Source organism: Lithobates pipiens, unplaced genomic scaffold (assembly GCF_037356315.1).
Source record: "Lithobates pipiens isolate NorthernLeopardFrog02 unplaced genomic scaffold, aLitPip1_a1.2 Scaffold_23, whole genome shotgun sequence".
Taxonomy (NCBI): Eukaryota; Metazoa; Chordata; class Amphibia; order Anura; family Ranidae; genus Lithobates; species Lithobates pipiens.
The window spans coordinates 3090545-3115884 of NW_027507785.1; the positions used below are offsets into that span (position 1 = coordinate 3090545).

Consider the following 25340-nt stretch of genomic DNA (forward strand, 5'->3'; position numbering starts at 1 on the left):
CCTTCCAGCAGGGCCGAAGAACGGAGATGCCGACGTCACTTCCACATTTTGTCTGTTCCATAAAACCCAGAAGTAACCTCTAGATTTAAACAATGATGTTCCCGCCCGTAGTGATTCTACGGGCGGAAGCTACTCAGCACTTTGTATTGTGCCGCAAAGGGTTAAAAGCCCGCAAATGAAGCGCCACGTCTGCAATCTCATGATTGCATTGACATGGTGCTTTCCATAGTGCACTGTGTCTGGTGCCCGAACACAGTGCACTTAGTTAAATGTCTTTTTTTTCCCTTAAAGGGACGTTTTTTTTTTTTTTGGGGGGTGGCGCCCGGGCGCCCCTTATGGGCGGGCCACCACTGAATCAAAATATATTTATTAATCTAGACAGATACATCTACATAAATATTTGATCCCACAACTAAATTTGTATCTTTCTGGACGACGGTGGGTGACATCTTCCCTCTCTTGAAGAACGATGGGTGATGGGTATCTCGGGTATCTGACACTTTAGGTCACTGTGGTTCCTCCTCACTAAGTGACCACACTATTCTCTAATGATATAACGGCTGGTGGGAGGAACCACTACACTCCACAGGAGACAAGGATTCCAACACACCCAACATGTCTGATCCCAGCAGCGGGCAGAACAAAAATTAAACCCACCGTCCACCTAAGAGGTCAGTATGAAATGTTCAAGTTTAATAATGTCCATTCTCAATACATTAGCAAAATACTACAATTACCAATAATAGAGATAATGCTATAGCTGCTGGTAGCCCAGCGTTGCTCCATACTTATTAGTGAATAAATGTTTTTGTATTCAGGTCAGGTCTGAAAAGAATTATATAACATTTTGGGAAAAATATACAACCAAGAAGTCCAGAACTTGAGGCTATTAGAGCAAAAACCTCCACAGCCACCATGTATTTCCCTCTGGTGCTCAGATAGGCCGGGATCATGGCAATCCAGACACTGCAGAACACCAGCATGCTGAAGGTGATGAACTTGGCTTCATTAAAACTGTCCGGTAATGTCCTGGCTAAAAAAGCGATAATGAAACTCACAGCTGCCAGAAGCCCCATATATCCCAGGACAGAGTAGAAGCCGATAACTGAACCCTCATTACACTGAATGATGACCTTCCCCTGATAAGAGTGAGTGTCCCGATCCTGGAAGGGAGGAGAAATAGACAACCAAGTGACACAGATTAAGACTTGAACCAGTGATAAGACACAAATTATAAAATTGGGTAGTTTGGCTCCCATCCATTTCCTCCAGGGGCTCCCAGGTTTGGTGGCTTTAAAAGCAATACACACCATGATACTCTTGGCAAGTAGAGAAGAGACGGCAACTGAGAAGATGACACCAAAAGAGGAGACACGGAGCATGCAGGTCACATCTACTGGATGGCCGAGGAACAAGAAGACACAGAGGAAGCTCAGCATGATGGAGACCAGGAGAAGATAGCTCAGGTTCCGGTTATTGGCTTTAACAATGGGGGTGCCCTGGTAATGTATAAATATCCTCAATATTAAACCAGTCAGAAGACAACAGAGGATGGAGACAGCCGAAAATACTACAACAATGGTGTCATCAGTGTAGGAGAGAAATTCCACCAATTTTGGAACACACCGATCCTTCTTCTCATTTGGCCATTCTTCATCAGGACATTTCATGCAGTTTTCACTGTCTGCAGGAAGAACAATACAAACACAATGAACATCGGGGTCAGAGCTTCAATCAGTGCATTTTAGGGTCTCAGGAAATGAGATCGGCCATCACTACATCAGGATTTATCAGTTTTTACATATACCTGTATACACTATATTACCAAAAGTATTGGGACACCTGCCTTTAAACCAGTGTTTCTCAAATCCAGTCCTCAGGCCCCCCCCAACAGGTCATGTTTTCAGGATTTCCCTCAGATGAGACGGCTGTGGTAATTGCTAAGGCAGTGAAACTGATCAAATCACCTGTGAAAAATAATGGAAAACCTGAAAACATGACCTGTTGGGGGGCCCTGAGGACTGGATTTGAGAAACACTGCTTTAAACACACATGAACTTTAATAGCATCCCAGTCTTAGTCCGTAGAATTCAATATTGAGTTGGCCCGCCCTTTGCAGCTAGAACAGCTTCCACTCTTCTGGGAAGGCTGTCCTCAAGGTTTAGGAGTGTGTCTATGGGAATCTTTGACCGTTCTTCCAGAAGAGCATTTGTGAGGTCAGGCACTGATGTTGGACAAGGAGGCCTGGCTCGCAGTCTCCACTCTAATTCATCCCAAAGGTGTTCTATCGGGTTGAGGTCAGGACTCTGTGCATGCCAGTCAAGTTCCTCCACCCCAAACTCGCTCATCCATGTCTTTATGGTGCACTGCTTTGTGCACTGGTGTGCAGTCATGTTGGAACAGGAAGGGGCCGTCCCCAAAATGTTCCCACAAAGTTGGGAGCATGAAATTGCCCAAAATGTCTTGGTATGCTGATGCCTTAAGAGTTCCATTCACTGGAACTAAGGGGCCAAGTCCAACCCCTGAAAAACAACCCCTCACCACTATATACCCCTCCACCAAATCATTTGGACCAGAGCACAAAGCAAGGTCCATAAAAACATGGATGAGTGAGTTTGGGGTTGGGGGGCAGCAGATGGACCGGACCATGGACCCCACCCCCCATCGCTTCAGCCCGCCACCACGCACCATACCCCCCTCCGGTCGCCTGCTCGCTTATCCTGTGCAGGTCAGGCTCTCCACCATGTTTTAATCCTTCCCTCTTCCATCTCTTCCGTGTCCTGGCCTCCGTGTCCCCCCTCCGTCTTCTCCTCCTGGCCAATGGGGTCTTTGGAATATTAATTTGCTTATGTCTCACAACTGGGTGGGCTCAGGGTACCCTTTTTTGCAGCCAATTAGAGCCTCAGGCTCTAATCACCTGCTTCTAAAAAAAAAAAAAAAAAAACATTGAAATGAATGTGAACAAGAGCCCTGCATGTAGATTAAGTGAAATCAGTGATAGTTTAAAGTTATTTATATGTGAAATAATAGCTTTTGATGCTGTCAGAAAATAATGAGGAGAGGTTGAGATGTTATGGATTGTTTAATACTCTGAATAAATTACTATTTCTATTATGTACACATATACATGCTAATCTCCTTACTCAATACGGTCACTAGAGCACCCCCTCCCATCGAGTGAAACAGGAGTACTCAAGCCTGACATCAGCAGAAAACAGGATGAATCTGGCCATAAGAACCTTAGATAAGGATCACCCAATCCATAGTTGATAGCACGAACTATGACTGTGATGCTGCTTATGCAAACAATGACTCATGTTCTACTATAAAGGAAGCCATACACCCAAGCAATAAAAGGAAGTTTTCACTTAGCTGAACAGCTTGTGTCAGTGTGTTTCTTCTAACTTGCACATATTTACATTTGAAATTAGGACAAGTGCAGATACTCGTTCAGACACTTGTCTGGATTCAAAACAATCTGGCAGCCCAACATGGGGCCCCAGGTTGTGAACCGGAGGAGTGCCGACCAAGAGGCCACTGAGATGAACCAACACAGGAGGGACAGAGACTGATCACCTCTGAAAATACGGTAGGATATCACTTTCATATCTTGCTTAGTATCTCCCCTCATCCATGTGGGTCCATCATTGTGTCTGTGTCAGCTGCTGAAGGTCACCAAAGACAGGTAATACTTGCCCTGGGTCCATTACATGAACCTGTATTCTGATTATCTGCAGCCTGTAGGAACATTGTGTTGTATGGGTCTGTGATACATGAAGTAATGGTGTTGAAAGAGATTGACACACAGGGATCCAGCTGATGTGGACAAACTCCTTTGGAAAGGTGATAGTACGGTGTAGCACGTCACCCAGAAATTTTGAAAGAAGGTAGAACATTTAACGACACTGACTATGAATCAGGCCTAGAATCCTGCGACCAATTACAAAATTGGGCTATGGACAAGTTGGCGGACCAGGCCACAACTTTACAAGACATAAAACAGGACAAGACAGAAACTGTTGAGAAATACCATGCCAGGTTAATGCAGACATTCACTGACCTAGGCTTTAATGTGCACATGAAGGCACATGCACAAATGCTCTAAGCAGCGTTTGTCACAGGCCTAAAAGACTAAAAAAGGGGTTGATGGTATCTTTACCCGAATATCGTATGATTGCCCTAGACTCACTTTTATTGGTGGCAAAGGAGCTAGAATCCAGTCAGAATAGCAAGAAAATAACTCATCTCATGATGACCTCTGACACTCAAGCAGAGACCCCCGTACCTCTGCTTTAATTTTGGACACCAGGGACACTTTAAGAAAGAATGCAGCGCACCCAGATGACAAAGGCCCCAATGGGTCCAGAAGGTGATCAGTCTACCCCGGTCCCAAGGAAACTTGCCCCTACAGAAGACCATCTGGACCTCCTCCACTAGGATATGGGCAAACCTGTGTCGTCCCACCTAATGACAGTGTCCTTAAACACAAACAGTCCATTGGCAAAGGTGACCATCCCGATTGAAGGTCGATTTAAGGTCACCCCACCACCTTCCTAATTGACATAGGCACAGCCAGAAGCATGATATGGGCTCAAGATCTACTGGACACTTCCTACTTATCAGACATAGACATTTCATGTGTGTGTGTGGACAGCTCACCTAAATCCCACCCATTAACCAAACCCCTACAAGTCGGCACTTACAAGGACCCACTTGCCAGGTTCGTGGTCTCCCCATCTGCCTCCTGAATCTTTTAGGAGCAAATATCCTATCCCGCTTGCAAGCCTCCATCACCTTCACACCAAAAGGTACGATCAGCATCTCTACCCCCCTTACTACTGAGGATCAGTCCTGATGACCCTACAGATTACCCCCATAGCCACCAGGCAAATCCCCCTAGAAGTCCTAAGAAGAATCCCAGACAAACTTTGGTCAAAAGGGACGAAAGACATCAGACATCTAAATGTCCTGCCAGTGTACATCAAGCTGAAACCAGGAACAACCCTGCCCAGGAAACCCCAATACCCACCAAAGCCCTCACAAACCTTCTCAAATAGAAGTCTTGGTTAGGAACAGAGCCCTAATCCCTTGTACTAGCTTGTGCTATACCCCTATTCCCGGTCGAAAAGAAAAGTCAAAAAGGGGAACCAATCAAGTACAGGATGGTCCAGGACCTGAGGGCTGTAAACGAGGCAACTATTTTAAAAACACCCTTTATCCCCAATCCACACACACTTCTTGCTGGTGTGCCACCATCAGCAAAATGATTCACCTGTGGTAGACCTTGCAAATGCATTTTTTTGCCAATTTGCCAAAGCGATGACTACAATCCTGAGTGCATGGCAAGAAGAGTGCAGACATAACACTTCTGCAATATGTGGATGACCTACTGTGTGCAGATGACCTCCCCATCACAGAGGGCAAGTCAGAAAGCCTACTCATGTTTCTGGCCAGCCAGGGATGCAAGCCGTCGTGAAGTTGCAGTGGTGCTCCACAAAGCTAGTATTCTTGGGACATTGTCTCTCTCAGGTTTCCCGACACTTGACCAGTGACAAAGCACAAGCTTTGAAAAACATACCCCTACCCCAAGGTTCCAAATCCCTACACGCATTTCTGGGCCTAATATCCTACTGTAGAGCATGGATCCCAGCTGCGTCTCTGTTGATGCAACCTCTCTACGATGCATTGAAAACGGAACCTTTTGAGATGACTTCACTGGCAAACGAGAACTTTAATAAACTGAAGGATGTGCGATATCCAGTGCCCTGGCCCTTGGGTTACCTGACTATGAGCAACCATTCAAATTGTTCATATCTGCAAGACAAGGCCATGCAACAGGAGTGCTAACACAATCACATGGCTTGCGCCTCTACCCCATCACCTACTACTCTTTCCAACTGGACCCAGTGGCAAAAAGGACCCTCCTGTCTGCGTGCGGTATTCACAGCTCAAACACTTCTGGACAAAACTGCAGACATTATCCTGGGTCACCACCTGATTCTACTCAACCCCCATGACATAGCTGCTATAGTGAACCAAGTACAATCCAAACGCCTCTTGTCTGCAAGACACCTTCGCTTACAGTGCTCCCTCCTCTTGCCATATAACATCACCCTGATGCTGTGCAATTCTCAATCTCTCCAAACTTCTCCCACTTCCAGAGGGGATAAGAGTGGACCCCAACCCTAATGAAAAAGACCATAACTTTTGAAGTCATAAAAGTGGAAACTTCTCACTTCCCCATGGTCTCCGAGACACCATTGCCCAGTCTGGATATGATCATCTTCGTGGATGGCTCATGGTATGCTGATGAGGGCGGAAGATACCACACCGGGTATGCAGTAACGACAACAGACAAGGTTTTGCAAGCTGAAACACTACCCTCCTCTATGTCGGGCCAAGAAGCAGAACTTCAAGCCCTCACCACAGCATGTAAGCTAGCCAAATGAAAGACAGCCAACATCCACACAGATTTAAGGTATGCATTCGGGGTGGCCCATGATTTTGGAGTTATCTGGAAGGCTAGAGGCTTCCTCACTTCAGCTGGCACACCAGTAAAACACAGTACTGCAATCAAAGATTTCATGGATGCCCTCCTCCTACCCACCCAAGTGGCCATTCTAAAGGTTAAGGCACATGGTAAACTGACAACTGATGAGGCTAAAGGGAATGACCTGGCAGACTTGGCAACCAAACAAGCAGCCAGCAGCAAACAACAGGAAGTGGTAGAAATAGTGGAGAATCCCATACTCACAATGGAAACTAGAAGTCAAAGCCTCCCCATCGATAAAACTCACATGAAGGAGCAGCAAGACGCTGCCAGTCAAGAAGAACGGGAAACCTGGATAAAGAAAGGAGCAGCACAGAAAGGTGGACTGTTTGAAATTAATAAAAAAAGTCTCTCCCCCGTAATCTATATCCAGCAGTAGTCCAGTGGGCCCATGGAGCAGCACATCTGTCTAAAAATCTCATGAACTCACTTATCAGTAAATATTACATGGCACCGGGCATAGCCGCCCTCACCAATAATTATTGCAAGTCTTATACCATCTGCATGAAATGCAACCCCAGACGGATGGAGAAGGTCCTGTGGAAAAATCTCACGAAACCTTTGTATCCATTCCAGAGGTCCAGATTGACCACATCCAGTTCCAAAGAGCGGAAGATTTGAATATGCTTTGGTGATCGTAGACATGTTCTCGGGGTGGCCAGAAGCATACCCGGTCACCAACATGACAGCCAAGACAACAGCCAAGAAATTGCTGACCGAATTAGTATGCAGGTATGGGGTCCCAGAGGTAATAGAGAGAGACCAAGGTCCGACTTTCACAGCCTCAGTCATGAAAGATATCTAGTCTCTGCCCTAGGAGTCACTTTAGCATTCCACACGCCCTATCACCCCCAGAGAAGCGGTAAGATAGAAAGATTAAACGGTACCATTAAATCTAGAATGCTAAAAATGTCCAAGGAAACAGACATGAGCTGGCCAGAGAGTTTACCTTTTGCCCTGTTCAGTGTCAGATACACCCCAAGGGGGAACACGCTCTATCTCCATACGAGATCTTGTTCGGATCAGGCCCCGGGATTGGGTGTTATTTCCCACAACAGTTACAACTACAGTCTGATGTATTGACTAATTAAGTGACCACATTGTCTCGTGAATTAACCCATATCCATGCACAAGTGTTTTCTTCTATTCCAGACCCAGACTCCGACACAGGAACCCACAAGCTGCTGCCCGGAGACTGGGTGCTAATAAAAAAGTTTATAAGAAAGCACTCACTGGAACCAAGATTCGACGGACCATTCTAGATTCTGATAACTACTGCCACCTCCGTTAAGGTCGCAGAAAAGAACTCCTGAATCCACGCTTCTCACTGCAAGAAGGTTCCAACCCCTGAAGACAAGTCCCAGCCTACACCATGATGACAGTGCTACATATCCTTTTTTCTGGTGGAGTTGGTGGGAGCTCCACAAGTGTCCATCATAAAAAAGAGGGCATCACACAATTTTGGTACAACTCATCCAACACACATGTGGCCATTTTCGCCTTTGATTACTGCAATTTAGCCTCCTGTCCCTTAGATGTTTCTTGGCAATGTAACTGGTATAACACCCATGGATGCAGATCTCTGTATGCATCCACCTATATATGTGTCACAAATAGTTACTGGGGACAGAATTGTGACTAGTGGGTGGTGGAATACAGGAGCAGACTGGGGGTACAAACCACCGAATGCACTGAATAGAACAGATAAGAATGGGAAATCCTTGTTAAAAAGGATGACTCTGTTAAAACCGGGTACATGCATATCCACTGGGAGAACAGGCTACAACATACCCCTTACCCTAACTCTAGAGAACCCTAGCCCCAGTGACATCGGTATATATGTGTTAGGAACATGGATGTTAGGGGGTATAGGAGGGCTGCTGGGAGAGTTCCAACTAAAGGATATGTATAATTCAACAGACAGGCAATCGACCCAGCCAATCGCTAACCCTCTCAGACCCTCCATCCTCACCCTAGGTGATATGGTAGTGGTGGCAAATGCCACCTTTGAGGACACCATAGGTGCAGAGGCTGGCTTTTCTGACACCAATCTGTGGCTAGAATGGATGAAGAGAAAATACAAAAGAGGGGAAGGCGCACTGACCTAGTGCATTACCATAAAACAGCTTTATTTAAAATTAAATCAAATAGCCAAATGGCTATTTCCGTAGAGGTATTCACCAAATTCCTCGGACATCCGGTCTGGATTCGCCAAACGTTTGGTGCGACGGATCTATTTGTATTGATTTTGCCTTTGATCAATACTGGTTTGTGAGTAGCCATTTTGCTATTTGATTTAATTTTAAATAAAGCTGTTTTATGGTAATGCACTAGGTCAGTGCGCTTTCCCCTCTTTTGTATTTTCTCTTTTTAGTATTTGAACACCCAATGTTCTAAAAGAGGGCTGCAAGACTTAGTGACTACACCATTTCAAACTGTATATATCACATTTCAAAGACCAAGAAACCAGAGCGCAGGAGAATTTGCTGTTTTAGAATGGATGAAGTACAGCACAAACAGACTGTTAGGTCACCTTGAGGCCAGGTGACAGATGCACACCGTAGGGATTAGGAGTGCACCGCAAGGTTGTGGACCCTACGGCTGACTGCTGCGGACGGTGGGGTCAAGGTGATAGGAAGGCAGGGCCCCCAGAACACCAAGATGGATCCCACCGGGGTTAAAGCGTAAGATTCCCTGGGGCGCGGAGTCTAAGAGCCAGCAGGTGTTCACCAGAGCCTCTAGTGGTGAGGATGGACTTGGCTGCAACTGGCTCCAGGTTGCGACCCCCAGGGTCCCCCAGCTCACACCCACAGTAGGCAACAGGAGGATAGGGGTAGTGAGGGACAAAGCCAAGGTCGGGGCCATAAGCAGACAGGAATAGTCAGGGATACGCCAAAAGGTCAGGATCCCAGGCAAACAGGGATAGTCAAGGACACGCCAAAGTCGATGACGGAACAACAGCAGCGCACATGGCAGGTAACAGCAAACTAACACACAAAGGTTGATCAGCAGGGTTGACCTGTAGTGCACAGGTTAATATAGAGTTCTCTGATAGGAGCTAGGGTGGAGCCATGCCAGAGGATGGATTACAAAAGCAGTCAGGTGAGGGTCGGCTGGTCTCTAGAGATGAACACATGGAGACAGGTAAGCAGACAAACTCTATTGCATAACCATGACACAGACATAATAAGACCAACTGCTATGTTTTTGGTAGTGCTAACCCACACCAGGGTACTGTTCCACTGTCGATATCCAAAGAAAGCGAGGAGTGCCTCCTTAGCTTGTTCACTAATGCAACAACAAACCACCCATCCTGTGAAGAGTGGAAAAAGAAGTACCCCATAGTTACCAAAACCCCAAGGCCAAGCAAAGGCATCATCATTTACCCAGGAAACTATACCTGTCACTCAAATTATCAAGGAAAGGGGAGATTCCTGGGTAATTTCACAGAAGGTTACTGCTCTACCTAAAGTAATGTTTCGGGAAGTCAGGTACAAAACCAGTTCCAGTCCCTTGGTGATGTGTATTGGATCTGTGGGGATCTTAAAGTTAGGACAAGGCTAGGAGGGATCTGGAATGGAGTGCCCTGGCAAAGGTCATTATGCCCCTCCACATCCTCCCATATGAACCGTCACCCAACCGTAGGAAAAAGAGCAGTGCTCCTGAGGGAAGTTTTAACCCACATGTATATATAGATGCCATAGGGGTCCCAAGGGGGGTCCCGGTTGAGTTTAAAGAATTAGACCAAGTTAAGGCAGGTTTTGAGTCTCTGATTCCCATAATCACTGTCAACAAAAATGTAGACTGGATAAATGACATATATTACATCCAGCAGCGGTTTGTAAATTACACCAGAGATGTCGTACAGGGGATTGCTGACCCATACATCTTACGTGACATTTCAGAATAGGGTGGCCTTGGATGTGATTTTAGCGGAGAAGGGGGGTGTTTGTAAAATGATAGAAGGTACAGGGACATGCTGTACATACTTCCCTCACAACACCGGTACAAATGGTAAGGTCATCCTTGTCATAAAAAAGTTGGAAAGCCTAGCAGTAGTTCTGAAGAAGAATTTGGGTATAGATCAGCCATGGGACCAGTGGTTTGGGTGGTTGAGTGGTTGGCAGAAGACCTTGGCTCGGATGGGTACTGTAATACTAGTTATTCTGATCTTTCTAGCTATTATAGTATGTTGTGTTATCCCGTGTGTAAAGAAATTCCTAGGCAAAACAGTCGACCAAGCGACCCCACTGATGATACACCAGGATCCAGAAGATGAGGACTATGAGTAGCCCTATGCCCCATTACAGTCCTTCACCATATTTACAAGATACTCGTTCGGACACTTGTCTGGATCCAAAACAGAGGGACTGTGTAGTTTTTTTTTTAATGGCAGTTGTATTAGAGTTAGTAGCAGTAGCAAAATACAACTGGGCAGGGCTGATACCATTTCTTGTGATTTCAGTCCACAAACCCCAGTGTGTTGTCAGCTCACAACAGAGATTACCAGCCGAGTGCCTTACTGGCAGGATCAACAGGTATCTTTCTGTACTTATTTTTTTTTTTGCAATGTGACTCACACACAGTGTTGAAAGACTAACTAAAATGGTAAATAAAATAAAAAAACGTTTGTGTGTGTGGATAATATCAGATTTCCTGGTTACCCACTGCTAGGATGCTGCAGCACTAATTGTAATACACCCCGGGGGGGTAAATTGAAGTAGTAAACTGCCACACTTTCTACTTAGATATGTGGAATAAAGTGCTAAAGTGATTTACTATTATTATTACATCAATAAACCTGTGTATAAATTCATATACTATATATATACAATAACAAAAACTCATCAGTATCTTAAAATCTGTCCAAATAATTTATCAATGTGGAGTCAAAGAAAAGGCAAATCATCAATGTGAAATCAAAAAAGAAAAAAAAATGATATATGTGCAGTCCATGACTTTAAAAATAAAGCATGTTGTCAGTGAAAAAAGTGCATAAAAGTTCATCAGTGTGAGGTGCATGTGAGGTTCCTCCAACATTGAGGTTCACACCATTGAGAATTGGATGTGCAGGAGATTTTGACTGGCGCTCTCTATGGAGCCGGTTCACAGATCTCCACAGCGGGTCCGGAGCGATTCTGTGTGTCTTCTGGTCCGTTTCAAATCCAAAATCAGGATGAAATTCAGCTTGAAATCATGACCTGCGTAGCCCCAATGTCCCCTTTCCTGTTATTAAAACCCCATGACACCTCTGCCCCTTAACAACCTTTTAATAATAATGAGACCACACCTTTTCTTTGGAGTAAACTGGCCACAACAGCCTTTTATTAACACACCGAAATTTTTAACTCACTCCAAAGATCTGTATATAAATATATAAATATATAAATATATATATAAACCATAAACAACATTTAAACCCAAGTCCAGTCTGGTGATCTCTGACGGTGACCCACTTTTATAACCAAAACCAACCTCACTGCGGTACCATTAACGTAAACCAGGCCTCCAGCTGTGACCGCCCGGAGACAACCAATTCCTGCAGTGCAAAACACCCAGTATTCCGTCCAACGTTCGGGAATACCCCGGAGGGGCCCCCTATTACTGATGAGCCCCCCACCCCTTTTAGATCACCTCCATTTTACCGCCACCGTAAAAGACCACCAGAAAGATAACGCTGCAGCCCCCAATAGGGCCGTTTTCACTGCTGTGACGACAAATCCTCCGTTCCTGAAAGAAAGAAAGAAAAACAACAACCAGCCAGCTACCAATAACCTGAATGCTCAAATAACCCCACATTAGGGAGGGAGGGTGGGAAAGCTGCCTCCTCCTGTGATCTCTCCTCGTGCACTGGCCCCGTCTAAGCTCCGCCCCCTTTTTATATGGCTCCACCCCCCCTCGCTTCTCTCAGTTCCTTCAGACTCCTTTCCTTCCATTGGCTCCTGGGCACCAGGTCATGCCCGCCCCTCATTACCCCTCCCCTTGGGGTCGGATCATTCCGTGGCTCCCTGACCTGAAATAGTGAACCGGGACGTACCGGACCCCCCGCTGTCAGCTGCATGCGGCTCATATGTGATCCGAGCCTTAGCTATAAAGTGCCCCGTGCAAATCACTGCAAGACCCAGCGTTTAGACTCCCACCAGAGGGCGCACTCACCTGCAGGGGTGGACCCACTGGGCTTATGCTGAGGTGGGTCAGCAAGGCTTTGGAATAGATGTACAGTATCTCACAAAAGTAAGTACACCCCTCACATTTTTGTAAATCTTTTCTTCTCTCTTTTCATGTGACAACACTGAGGAAATGACACTTGTCTACAATGTAAAGTAGTGAGTGTACAGCTTGTATAACAGTGTAAATTTGCTGTCCCCTCAAAATAACTCAACACCCAGCCATTAATGTCTAAACCGCTGGCAACAAAAGTCAGTACACCCCTAAGTGAAAATGTCCAAATTGGGCCCAAAGTGTCAATATTTTGTGTGGCCACCATTATTTTCCAGCACTGCCTTAACCCTCTTGGGCATGGAGGTCACCAGAGCTTCACAGGTCACCACTGGAGTCCTCTTCCCCTCCTCCATGATGACATCACAGAGCTGGTGGATGTTGGAGACCTTGCGCTCCTCCACCTTCCGTTTGAGGATGCCCAACAGATGCTCAATAGGGTTTAGGTCTGGAGACATGCTTGGCCAGTCCATCACCTTTACCCTCACTGCAAGGCAGTGGTGGTCTTGGAGGTGTGTTTGGGGTGGTTATCATGTTGGAATACTGCCCTGCGGTCCAGTCTCTGAAGGGAGGGGATCATGCTCTGCTTCAGTATGTCACAGTACATGTTGGCATTCATGGTACCCTCAATGATCTGTAGCCCCCCAGTGCCGGCAGCACTCATGCAGCCCCAGACCATGACACTCCCACCACCATGCCTGACTGTAGACAAGACACACTTGTCTTTGTCCTCCTCACCTGGTTGCCCCCACACACGCTTGTCACCATCTGACACCAAATACGTTTATCTTGGTCTCATCAGACCACAGGACATGGTTCCAGTAATCCATGTCTTTAGTCTGCTTGTCTTCAGCAAACTGTTTTCGGGCTTTCTTGTGCATCATCTTTAGAAGAGGCTTCCTTCTGGGAAGACAGCCATGCAGACCAATTTGATGCAGTGTGGGGCGTATGGTCTGAGCACTGGCAGGCTGACATCCCCACCCCTTCAACCTCTGCAGCAATGCTGGCAGCACTCATACGTCTATTTCCCAAAGACAACCTCTGGATATGACGCTGAGCACGTGACCTTAACTTCTTTGGTCAACCATGGCGAGGCCTGTTCTGAGTGGAACCTGTCCCGTTAAACCACTTTATGGTCTTGGTCACCGTGCTGCAGCTCAGTTTCAGGGTCCTGGCAATCTTCTTATAGCCTAGGCCATCTTTATGTAGAGCAACAATTCTTTTTTTCAGATCCTCAGAGAGTCCTTTGCCATGAGCTGCCATGTTGAACTTTCAGTGACTAGTATGAGAGAGTGAGAGCGATAACACCAAATTTAACACACCTGCTCCCCATTCACACCTGAGACCTTGTAACACTAATGAGCCACATGACACCGGGAGGGAAATGGCTAACTGGACCCAATTTGGACATTTTCACTTAGGGGTGTACTCACTTTTGTTGCCAGCGGTTTAGACATTAATGGCTGTGTGTTGAGTTATTTTGAGGGGGACAGAAATTTACACTGTTATACAAGCTGTACACTCACTACTATACATTGTAGCAAAGCCTAATTTCTTCAGTGTTGTCACATGAAAAGAAAGAATAAAATATTTACAAAAATGTGAGGGGTGTACTCACTTTTGTGAGATACTGTATGCCCACCAGATGGTTTTATTCTATGTTATTTTTTTGTTATTATTTTTTGTTATTCTCATTTTTATTTCATTTTTATTCATTTCTTTTTCGCTTTTATTTTTATTTTCTATGTTCTTTTTCATTTTTATTTTATTTTTACTTTTATTTTTCACATTTATTTTTTTATTTTTACTTTTTCATTTTTATTTAATTTTCCTTTACAGTGGATATACCCAGTGAAGTGAACAGCCTCAGATGATACACAGAGATGAAACAAATCTCCCTACATAAGTTTTACTTGTATATCTGCTGTCTTCAGCTTTAGCTATTCTTTAAAAATTTCAGATCGTGTTCGATTTTTCACTGTGAGAGAAGTCTTGGATTACACTGGGAGAACAGCTGATTGGAGGAACGGCACCCCCCCCCCTCCAGATAGGCAGAGACTTTCAGAGCTGTGCTGTGAGTAGAACAACTCTCCGCTAATCTAGTTATAGCACCCACCCTGACACAAACATGTGTCTCAGAACTTGTCAGAAGTTATCATGCTGATCACAGAAGAACGGAGCAGGAGAAAGCTACGGGACTTAGTGCTTTGAAGAGAGATAAGAAAACACTGCAGATGTATGTGCCCAGCTCAAATTTCATGAATCGAGTTTACATCCACTTTCATGTTTTCCATCCCCCGCTCTAATACACGTAACAGCATTTCCCTACATATTCCTTGTTATAATGAATACATCATTGGTGTACTGTAGGTAGTTACAATGACCTTAAGGGCTCATTTACACTTGCTTCAGCTTCAACAAGGCTTCGGACAGGCTGTTAAAGCTCTCTGAATGCCAGTCAAAGCTCCTGTCACTAAATAAAATGGTTATCTTACAGTCCTGTTTAAACCTGCTTTTGCTGGTGCAGTGGTGATTTAAAGCCTCTTCAAAGCCTCCATAGAAGTCTCACTTGAAGCCCTACTGAAGCCCCACTGAAGCCCCACCGAAGCCTCATCACAGCCCCACAAAGCCTCATCGAAGCACCAAGCAAAAGCAAGGTGTAAACAGGACTGTAAGCTAACCATTTTATTTAGTTCCCAGCAGTCTCTATGACCTTCGCAGGCTGGACGTGGCGTTATGATGTCATGTCCGGCCCCAGCAGTTGTAAACACTGCCGTGTGCTCAAGTGGAAAGGCTGAAATTGCTTTTATTTTTTTGATCACAGTCTTTCCAGCCTAGAGGAGAGATAGACCCCAGATCTCTCCATAAAGAGGACCTTTCATGTAGGGTTGCCACCTTTTCTTCAAGCCATACCCAAACACTTTACTGGCACACGGCAACGTTTTATTTTTTATTTTTCTAGTATACATTGTAAAAATACCTTGGACACTTTTAGGTTGTTTAAAGTGGCAGCAGGATGGACGGGGGGGGGGGGGGGGGGGGGGTAGACACGGAGCAGCAGAATAGAAGAATAGACAGGGGGCAGCAGAATGAATGGAGGGCAGCCGAATGGACAAAGGGGCAGTGGGAGGGACAGGAGGCATCAGAATGGAAAAGGTGCTAAGGGGTGGACAGGGAGGTAGAAGGATGGACAGGGAGCAGCAGAATAGACAAGGGGGTAGAGGGGTGGACAGGGAGGCAGTGGAAGAAACAGGGGGGGCAGCAGAATGGACAAGGGGCAGAAGGGTGGACTGGGAGGTTGCAGGATGGACAAGGGGGCAGCAGAATGCACAAGGGGCAGAGGGGTGGACAGATATGCAGCGGGAGGGACAGGGGGCTGTAGAATGGACAAGGAGGCAGAGGGGTGGACAGGGAGGCAGCAGAAGAGACAGGGGGCAGCAGAATGGATAAGGGGGCAGAGGGTTGGACCGGGAGGTAGCAGGATGGACAAGGGGGCAGCAAAAGGTACAAGAGGGCAAAGGGGTAGAAAGGGAGGCAGCAGGATGGACAGGAGGGCAGCAGAGTGGATAAGGGGCAGAGGGGTGGACAGATAGGCAGTGGGAGGGACAGGGGGCTGTAGAATGGACAAGATGGCAGAGGGGTGGACAGGGAGGCAGCGAAAGGGACAGGGAGGCAGCAGAATGGACAAGGGGCAGAGGGGTGTACATGGCGGCAGTGGGATGGACAAGGGGCAGCAAAGTGGACAAGGAGGCAGAGGGGTGGACAGCAGAATAGACAAGAGGGCAGAGGAGTGGATGGGGGCATTAGAATGGACAAATGGGCAGAGGGGTGGACAGGGAGGAAGCAGGATGGACAAGGGGGCAGAGGGGTGGATAGGGAGGCAGCAGGATGGACAGAAGGACAGCAGAATGGACAAGGGGGGCAGAAGGGTGGACAGGGAGGCAGTGGAAGGGACAGGGGCCATCAGAATGGACAAGGGGCAGATGGGTGGACAGGGAGGCAACGGGATGGACAGGAGGGCATTGGGGTGCACAGAGGGGCACCAGGGTAGACTTGAGGGGGGCAGTGGGGTGAACTGGGGGTGGGCAGCGGGATGGACAGGGGGTAGTAGTCAGGTGGACAGTGGGGTGTACAGCGAGGAGACAGTGGTGGACTCCATAAGTGTCTCCTGCTGTCCCGTTCTGTAGGCTGTGAGGAGCTCCCATGTGTTACAAGCAGTGAGCGATCGGCTGAACCCGCTGTTCCTTCTACTGGGCTCCTGTGAAGCTGGACGGTCCTGTCATTAAGGAGACACACAGACAGGGAGAAGAGGGGTCCTTTAGCTGCTGGTGGTCTGTCCTGAGGGGGGTACCTGCTGTTTTTGGGCACTTAAAGCCTTGAGGTGTAAACTCTGAATGTCAGTGAGGGGGGCAGAAACCAGCAGAAGTAAATAGAGAAGAGTGTGTGGTCACTGGAATGGGGACAGAGATGAGGGGAAGACACTTGGGTGACACCGGGGACACCTCACTGGCAAGTATTCTGTCTGAATAAAGTAATTTATCCTGGAGAGGTGGCAACCCTACTGGCATGCCCTATTTCTATTACAAACAATGTTTACATTCCTTCTAATAGGAATAAAAGTGATCAAAAAATAAATAAAGGGAAAGTGTAAAAATCTAAATATAAAAATAAAATAAACAATAAAAAACCAAAATTTAAAGGGCCCCCAATCGCGGCGGGCTCGCACGCAGAAGCAAACGCATACGTAAGTGGCACCCGCATATGTACACGACATTCAACCACACATGTGAGGTATCACCACAAACGTTAGAGCGAGAGCAATAATTCTAGCACCAGATCTCCTCTGTAACTCTAAAGGGGGAATCTGTAAAAAGAAATGTAAAACTTTGCCTAACTTTAAGTACTGAAGCTTGGCGCCATTTCACGATAGTGCGCAATTTCAAAGCGTAACATTTTAGGTATCTATTTACTCTTCGTAACATCATGTTTCACATAATACAAAAAAATGGGCTAATTTTACAGTTTTTTTTTTTTTTTTAATTCATGAGACTTAAAAAAACACGTTTGAAAAATTGCTGCACAAATACCGGGTGACATAAAAAGTTGCAATGACTGCCATTTTATTCCCTAAGGTCTCTGCTAAAAAACAAAAAAAAAAAAAAAACATATAAAATGTTTGGGAGTTTTGAGTAATTTGATGATTTTTCCATGTAGGAGAGGAGTGCGGGAATCGGTCTATAAAAGGATAAAACACGGGGATGACAGAGATGTACAGTACTTCATAAAGACAAATACAAACCTTACCAGAAATGTTGGAGATCTCTCCTTCTGGACATGAGACACACTCATAGCAACATTTATGAATTGAAGATCCAACCTTGTTTCTGGTGCCGGGAATACAGGGATCCGAACATCGAGAGACTGTCACCTGAAAATCAGATATTATTATTATTATTATTATTATTATTATTATATTTTAAAATTCCATCATATTTCATGAGGCTTTTCAAAAGTGTTACAAATGAGGTTTGGCTTTGCCTTCACCATGGGTTCAAGTTGAATCCTTCAGGTTTGATATCCAATCAGGCGGGGGGGTCAGCAACCTGTAGATTGCGGACAAGTGACTGGTAGATTGGGGTTTGGGTTTGCTGACCCGTCATTTCAGAGCATCAAACAGAGTGCAATACAGAGGGACTCCTTGTAAAGTTGGAGGTGCAGTAAGGACTAAGAGCTGCATAATCCGATGTCTCCTCTGTAGTGCCGGCTCCTATCCCATGCCGAGTGACACCAAGTGCACTCCACCTCTAATCCCAGCTAGAGGTCTCCAGAGTGGTGCCAGCAGCAGAAGGAAGAGATCTTCAGGTCAATGTGAAGCAATACACCGAGCATATTAGTATAAGGCTGCTTTCACAGTGATGTGCTGCGCTTTACCCACACTGCGGGTGCAGTGCAATGTACCTGCTGCTTATCCAAAGACTTCTATTATATCCTGTAGGTTTGCTCCACTTAGCCATAGACTTCTATATATTATACAATATATGTACACTAAATAATGTGTACGGGGAGTCAAAAAAATCCTTGAAAAAAAAAAAAAAAAAAACACACACAAAATGTCTGTGAAAGAAAAAGCAAAGTGCAATGTCCGGGAAGACCAATGACGATCTTCAACTTCATATGCATGCATAAGATGTGATAACAATCTTCAATTTCACATATGTACATGGGATATACTAATAATTTGTTTGATAGTAGATCCACCACCAGAAACACCAAAATGCTTCCCGGAGGGGATTGAACTCAGGTAGGTGTACACCTAGTGGGTCAATCAAACGTTGTGGTATAATATTCCCAGGGGATATCAGGTTCACAATCCGAGTATGACCTCCAGATGGATTAATGTGAGACCCCACGTGTCATGGCTCCTCCCCTCCAAGGGGGAGTGTATTTGTCAATGACAAGAAATTGGGAGCCTGTGGGGTCCCGACTGTGATGTTCTCTATAATGTCGGGGTACATTATGTTTAACATCACCACTTTTTGTTTTAAAGAAATCCTCACTTACTCTGACAGAAAAAGCTTGAATTGTGCGACCCACATATTGCTTCCCGCAAGGGCAATCAATCATGTAAACAACATGTGTGGTGGCACAAGTGCAAAATGTCATAATGGGATATACACAATTTGTGACATTGGATTTAAATTCAAGACTTTTTACGTCAACCACAAGAATTGTATTGGCACACAGTGCATCTCTTGCAGGGAAAAAAGCCAACTAAAGAGGGATTCCACCAAAAAAAAAATATTAAAAGCCAGCAGCTATAAATACTACAGCTGCTGACTTTTAATAAATGGACACTCACCTGTCCCGGGGTCCAGAAATGCAGAGGCCGATCGATCGCTCGGCTCTCGGCTGCTGCCGTCACCATTCTAGGTGAGGGAATCAGGAAATGAAGCGAATCGGCTTCACTTCCCAGTTCCCTACTGCGCATGCACGAGTCACGCAGCGCAATAGGAATTGTTCGCGCTGTCACTGGGACCCGTGTGTGTCCCAGCAGACAGCGCGGCAGGACAGGAAATGGCGTAGACTCCCACGGGAGTCTATGCTCGGAAGTGGGGGTAAATACCTGTCTTTGACAGGTATCTCCATCCCCCTCCCCCCTGAAAGGTGACAATTGTGACACCGGAGGAGGGGAGGGATCCGATCAGCAGAGGTTCCACTTTAGGGTGGAATCCCGCTTAAGTTGTGGAAAGAAAAGAAATATTTGTGGGGGGATTGATAATGTTGGGTGCAACTTTTCCCTGCAGAGAGGGCACTCCTCTGAAAATGACTTTAGAGATAGTTCCGGAAGTACATTTTTCAATACACGATCATTTTTTAGTATGTCCCAATGCCAACGAATGATGTTTTTCATTTCTTTGTGTTGTACTGAGAATGTAGTGAGCATAGAGCATTTATAGGAATTATCTTGTTCCCGGGGAGGTTTCTGTACCAACAAAGACTTCCTGTTGATCTCAGCCACTTCGTTGGTACATCAGAAGATGGGGACACTGTAGTCATAAAGGGATGGACATGGTCAGCAACAATACTCAGGTAGGCTGTGGCATTTGAACCATGCCATGGGGCCAAAGTGTACCAAGAAAAATACCCCCCCCCGCACCATTACATATCCAGCCGGAACCATTGATACAAGGCAGGATGGATCCATGCACCAAATTCTGACCCTATCAGCTGAATGTCGCAGCTGAAATCCAGACTCACCAGACCAGGCAAAGTTTTTCCAATTTTGATGAGCCTGTGCCAACTGTAGCCTAATTTTACTGCTCTTAGCTGACAGGAGTGGCACTCGGTGTGGTCTTCTGCTGCTGTAGTCCATCTCCTTCAAGGTTGGATGTGTTGTGCATTCAGAGATGTTATGCTGCATACCTTGGATGTAACGAGTGATCATTTGAGTTACTGTTGCCTTTCTATCATCTGGAACCAGTCTGCCCATTCTCCTCTGACCTCTGACATCAATAAGGCATTTTCCTCCACACAACGGCCGCTCACTGGATATTTTCTCTTTTTCCCACCATTCTCTGTAAACTCGAGAGATGGTTGTGTGTGAAAATACCAGAAATATTCAGACCAGCCCATCTGGCACCAACAATGCCACGTTGAAAGCCACTTAAATCCCTTTTCTTCCCCATTCTGATGCTCGGTTTGAACTTCAGCAAGTCGCCTTCACCAAGTTTAGATGCCTAAATGCATTGAGTTGCTGTCATGTGATTGTCAGTTCGTGTTACCAAGCAATGGAACAGGTGTACTTAATAAAGTGGGCAGTGAGTGTATATTATGTATAATGTCCAACAATATACAACTCTTTTATTTGATATACAGTATATTGTGTTCATGAATGTGTCACACTTTTCTATATCGTGTACTGCAATAAAAATTGTGATTTTTGTTCAGTTGGATGTATTTATGGGTTCCCGATAGTTATCAATAGAGTCGCTTATATAAATAAAAATGTTTCTGCTTTCTAACATAGGATGATACCCGGGGTTACCATTTTAGAATGTAGTATACTTTGCCAGTTCCCCACTATTTCTGAGTTCATAAACTTATTTGTCTCCAAAAATGACCCCATTCATGAACAGGTACATTGGCTAGTATCGGTGTAAAAAATGGAGAAAGACTGGTGCCATGGAAGTTGGCTAAAACATGCAGGTTTAAAAAGCCAACACATTTCAGCCATCATGCCTTAATCATGATTAAGGCCTCATAGCAGAAACACGTTGGCATTTTTGACTGTTGTTCACCTACATTAATAAAACAATGTTTTAGCCAACTTCCATGGCACCAGCCTTGCTCCATTTTTTGCACGGATTGTACATGGAGGTTTGCAGAGATTTCCCAGGCTGTGTGCCGTGTTCTTGAGGCTCACCAGGCATTACACAGGAGGTAGTAACTCGGATGTACCTGTTCCATTGACTAGTATATCTTAAAATAAGACTAGAAATTCCTTATGAATCCAAAATATGAACATCAGCAAATAATATGAAGAGAAAACAATCCAGAGATTCCTTACTTTGCCTTTTTTCCAGTAGACGGGGTCACTCATATTGATAAATGTTTCAGGGACGTAATCTGGGCCTTTTATAATGGAGATTGTTCTAGACCAATAAAATGAAGCATTAACAAAAAGCCAGTTGTGTAAAATAAGATCGGATGGGACTTCTTTTCTCTCATTAAAGTAGATATCATCACCGTATGGGTTCTCGTAATAAAAATGTCTCACATATTTGTGCAGCTTTCCATGGAAGACATAAAGACACAGTTATACACGGTATATACAGATATAAGATAGCAAAAAAGACAGTCACTTCCAGCACTAAGGGGCTTTCTAATGTGAGGGGGAACAGGGACATCGGTAGCTCAGGACTGGGTGGATGCCGCCTTCCTCAGACGGGGTGATCCGATAGATAATACATGTAACAAAACGTCCCACACTCCGCTTGAGTACTTTCATCATATACCGCTTCCTCCCAGTCTGAATATAGATATCAGATATTCCAACTGCTAACAACCACAAAATAAGGCAATACTCGTTTGGTTGCTGAACATGAGCTGTTTTATTGAAAAACACAGGTACACAGGTAGTACTCTGGACAATCCACCCCCCCCCTTTGCATTCCAGGTCGGGTAGACTGTCCAATTAGCAGTGAGAGCTGTTGGAGGAATGCCCCACCAGTTTAAATGGGAGACCAAGGCACCTAATGAACAAGAGGACCAGCTATACTGCCTTATTGCAGATACTTATTCTCTAGTTTCTCCCCCGCAGTGTAGCCAGATGGGGGGAGGAGGGGAAGAGGATGAGTGGAGAAGAGGATCAGTGTTTGCAATAAGGCAGTACAGCCAGCCCTCCTGCTTAGCAGGTGCTCGGTCCCCCTTTTGAATTGATGGCATATTTACTGGCCCCTTCCCCTGGTCTTCATCCTGAAACCTTCCCCTGTGTGCCTGCAGCACACTAGAGGATATTTATCAGCCCTTTCCTTTCCTGAATGAACACAGTGAGTGATCAGAACTGATCGCCACCCACCCCTATAATTCATATAATTTTTACTATGTGGAAGAAGGTGCTCTGATCAGATGAGGCCATAATTGAACTTTTTGGTCTAAAAGCAAACCGCTATGTGTGGCGGAAAACTAACACTGCACATCACCCTGAGCACACCATCCCCATGTGAAACGTGGTGGTGGCCAATCATGTGGTGGGGGTGTTTTTCTTCAGCAGGGACAGGAAAGCTGATCAGAGTTGATGGGAAGATGGATGGAGCCAAATACAGAGGAATCTTAGAAGAAAACCTGAGGCTTGGTCAGAGATTCACCTTCCACAAGAATAACGACCCTAAACATCCAGCCAGAGCTACAATGGAATGATTTAGATCAAATCATATTCATGTGTTAGAATGGCCCAGTCACAGTCCAGACCTAAATCACATTGAGAATCTGTGGCAAGACTTGAAAATTGCTGTTCACAGATGCTCTCCATCCAATCTGATGGAGCTTGAGATATTTTACAAAGAAGAAGAATGGGCAAAAATGTCCCTCTCTAGATGTGCAAAGCTGGTAGACATCCCCAAAAAGACTTACAGCTGTAATTGCAGTGAAAGGGGGTTCTACAAAGTATTGACTCAGGGGGGCCCCATACAAATGCCCCCTCCCCCCCCCCACACTTTTCACATACTTATTTGTATCATTTATCATTCGGCATTGCAGTGCATTGCTGGCTGATGATTGGCCAAGCATGCGGGTCATATTGCATTCTTGCCCAATCACAGCGCTGTCTGTACAGTGAGCTGTAATTGGCCAAAGCCAAAGCTAAAGCTACCCCAATTGCTGGTGTTCTGCTGGTCCTATACCACAGGCAGCTATATCAATTACAGTCAGTGTATTGTGCCACCTGCACAGTGTACACCTAAAGCTACCCCAATTGCTGGTGTTCTGCTGGTGCTATGCCACAGGCAGCTGTAGCAATCACAGTCAGTGTATTGTGCCACCTGCACAGTGTACAGCTAAAGCTACCCCAATTGCTGGTGTTATACTAATCTATACCACAGGCAGGCAGCTGCAGCAATTACATTTGGTGTACTGTGCCACCTTCACAGTGTACACCTAAAGCTACCCCAATTGTTGGTGTTCTGCTTGTCCTATACCACAGGCAGCTGTAGCAATTACAGTTAATGTATTATGCCACCTGCACAGTGTACACCTAAAGCTACCCCAATTGCTGGTGTTCTGCTGGTCATATACCACAGGCAGCTGCTGCAGCAATTACAGTCGGTGTATTGTGCCACCTGCACAGTGTTCACCTAAAGCTACCCCAATTGCTGGTGTTCTGCTGATCCTATACCGCAGGCAGCTGCTGCAGCAATTACAGTCGGTGTATTGTGCCACGTGCACAGTGTTCACTTAAAGCTACCCCAATTGCTGGTGTTCTGCTTGTCCTATACCACAGGCAGCTGTAGCAATTACAGTTAATGTATTATGCCACCTGCACAGTGTACACCTAAAGCTACCCCAATTGCTGGTGTTCTACTGGTCATATACCACAGGCAGCTGCTGCAGCAATTACAGTCGGTGTATTGTGCCACCTGCACAGTGTTCACCTAAAGCTACCCCAATTTCTGGTGCTCTGCTGATCCTATACTGCAGGCAGCTGCTGCAGCAATTACAGTCAGTGTATTGTGCCACCTGCACAGTGTTCACCTAAAGCTACCCCAATTGCTGGTGTTCTGCTTGTCCTATACCACAGGCAGCTGTAGCAATTACAGTTAATGTATTTTACCACCTGCACAGTGTACACCTAAAGCTACCCCAATTGCTGGTGTTCTGCTGGTGCTATACCACAGGCAGATGTAGCAATTACAGTCAGTGTATTGTGCCACCTGCACAGTGTACAGCAAAAGCTACCCCAATTGCTGGTGTTCTACTGATCCTATACCACAGGCAGGCAGCTGCTGCAATTACAGTTGGTGTACTGTGCCACCTTCACAGTGTACACCTAAAGCTACCCCAAATGCTGGTGTATTTCTGATCCTATACTGCAGGCAGCTCCAGTAATTATAATCGGTGTATTGTGTCACCTGGACAGTGTGCCCCTAAAGCTACCCCAATTGCTGGTGATCTGCTGTTCCTATCCGCAGGCAGCTGTAGCAATTACAGTCAGTGTACTGTGTCATCTGCACAGTTTGCATCTAAAACTACCCTGATTGCTGGTGTTCTTCTGATCCTATACCACAGGCAGGCAGCTGCAGTAATTACAGTCAGTGTATTGTGTCATCTGCACAGTGTACACTTAAAGCTACCCCAATTGCTGGTGTTCTCATAGTAATAATACTACAGGCAGGCAGTCGATTCTGCTAGCTGCAGTATAATCAGTATATACGCCCCAGCTTTGTGCAGCTACATCTCCCTGCAGGTCATTACTATGTCTGGCAGTAACGTGAGCCAAGAGAGAGGGGATGTGTATATAATATGGATTGCGCTAACTATCACCACTCAAAGTATATCACCTATGCCAACTCATTAA

The 25340-nt window shown here is 45.6% G+C and overlaps 1 protein-coding gene across 1 annotated transcript in view; it reads right to left on the reverse strand.

Annotated features, from left to right (window-relative positions):
- Nucleotides 1–791: 791 nt before the first annotated feature.
- The window catches only part of LOC143926815 (vomeronasal type-2 receptor 116-like), a 67901-nt gene continuing 43352 nt past the window's right edge, over nt 792–25340 (reverse strand). The window contains exons 2-4 of the mRNA XM_077450857.1: nt 21837–22058; nt 18074–18197; nt 792–1684 (exon numbers count right to left, since the gene is read on the reverse strand). Of these exons, the coding sequence (XP_077306983.1) occupies nt 792–1684; nt 18074–18197; nt 21837–22058 (1239 nt within the window). The remainder of the gene's footprint in view (nt 1685–18073; nt 18198–21836; nt 22059–25340) is intronic.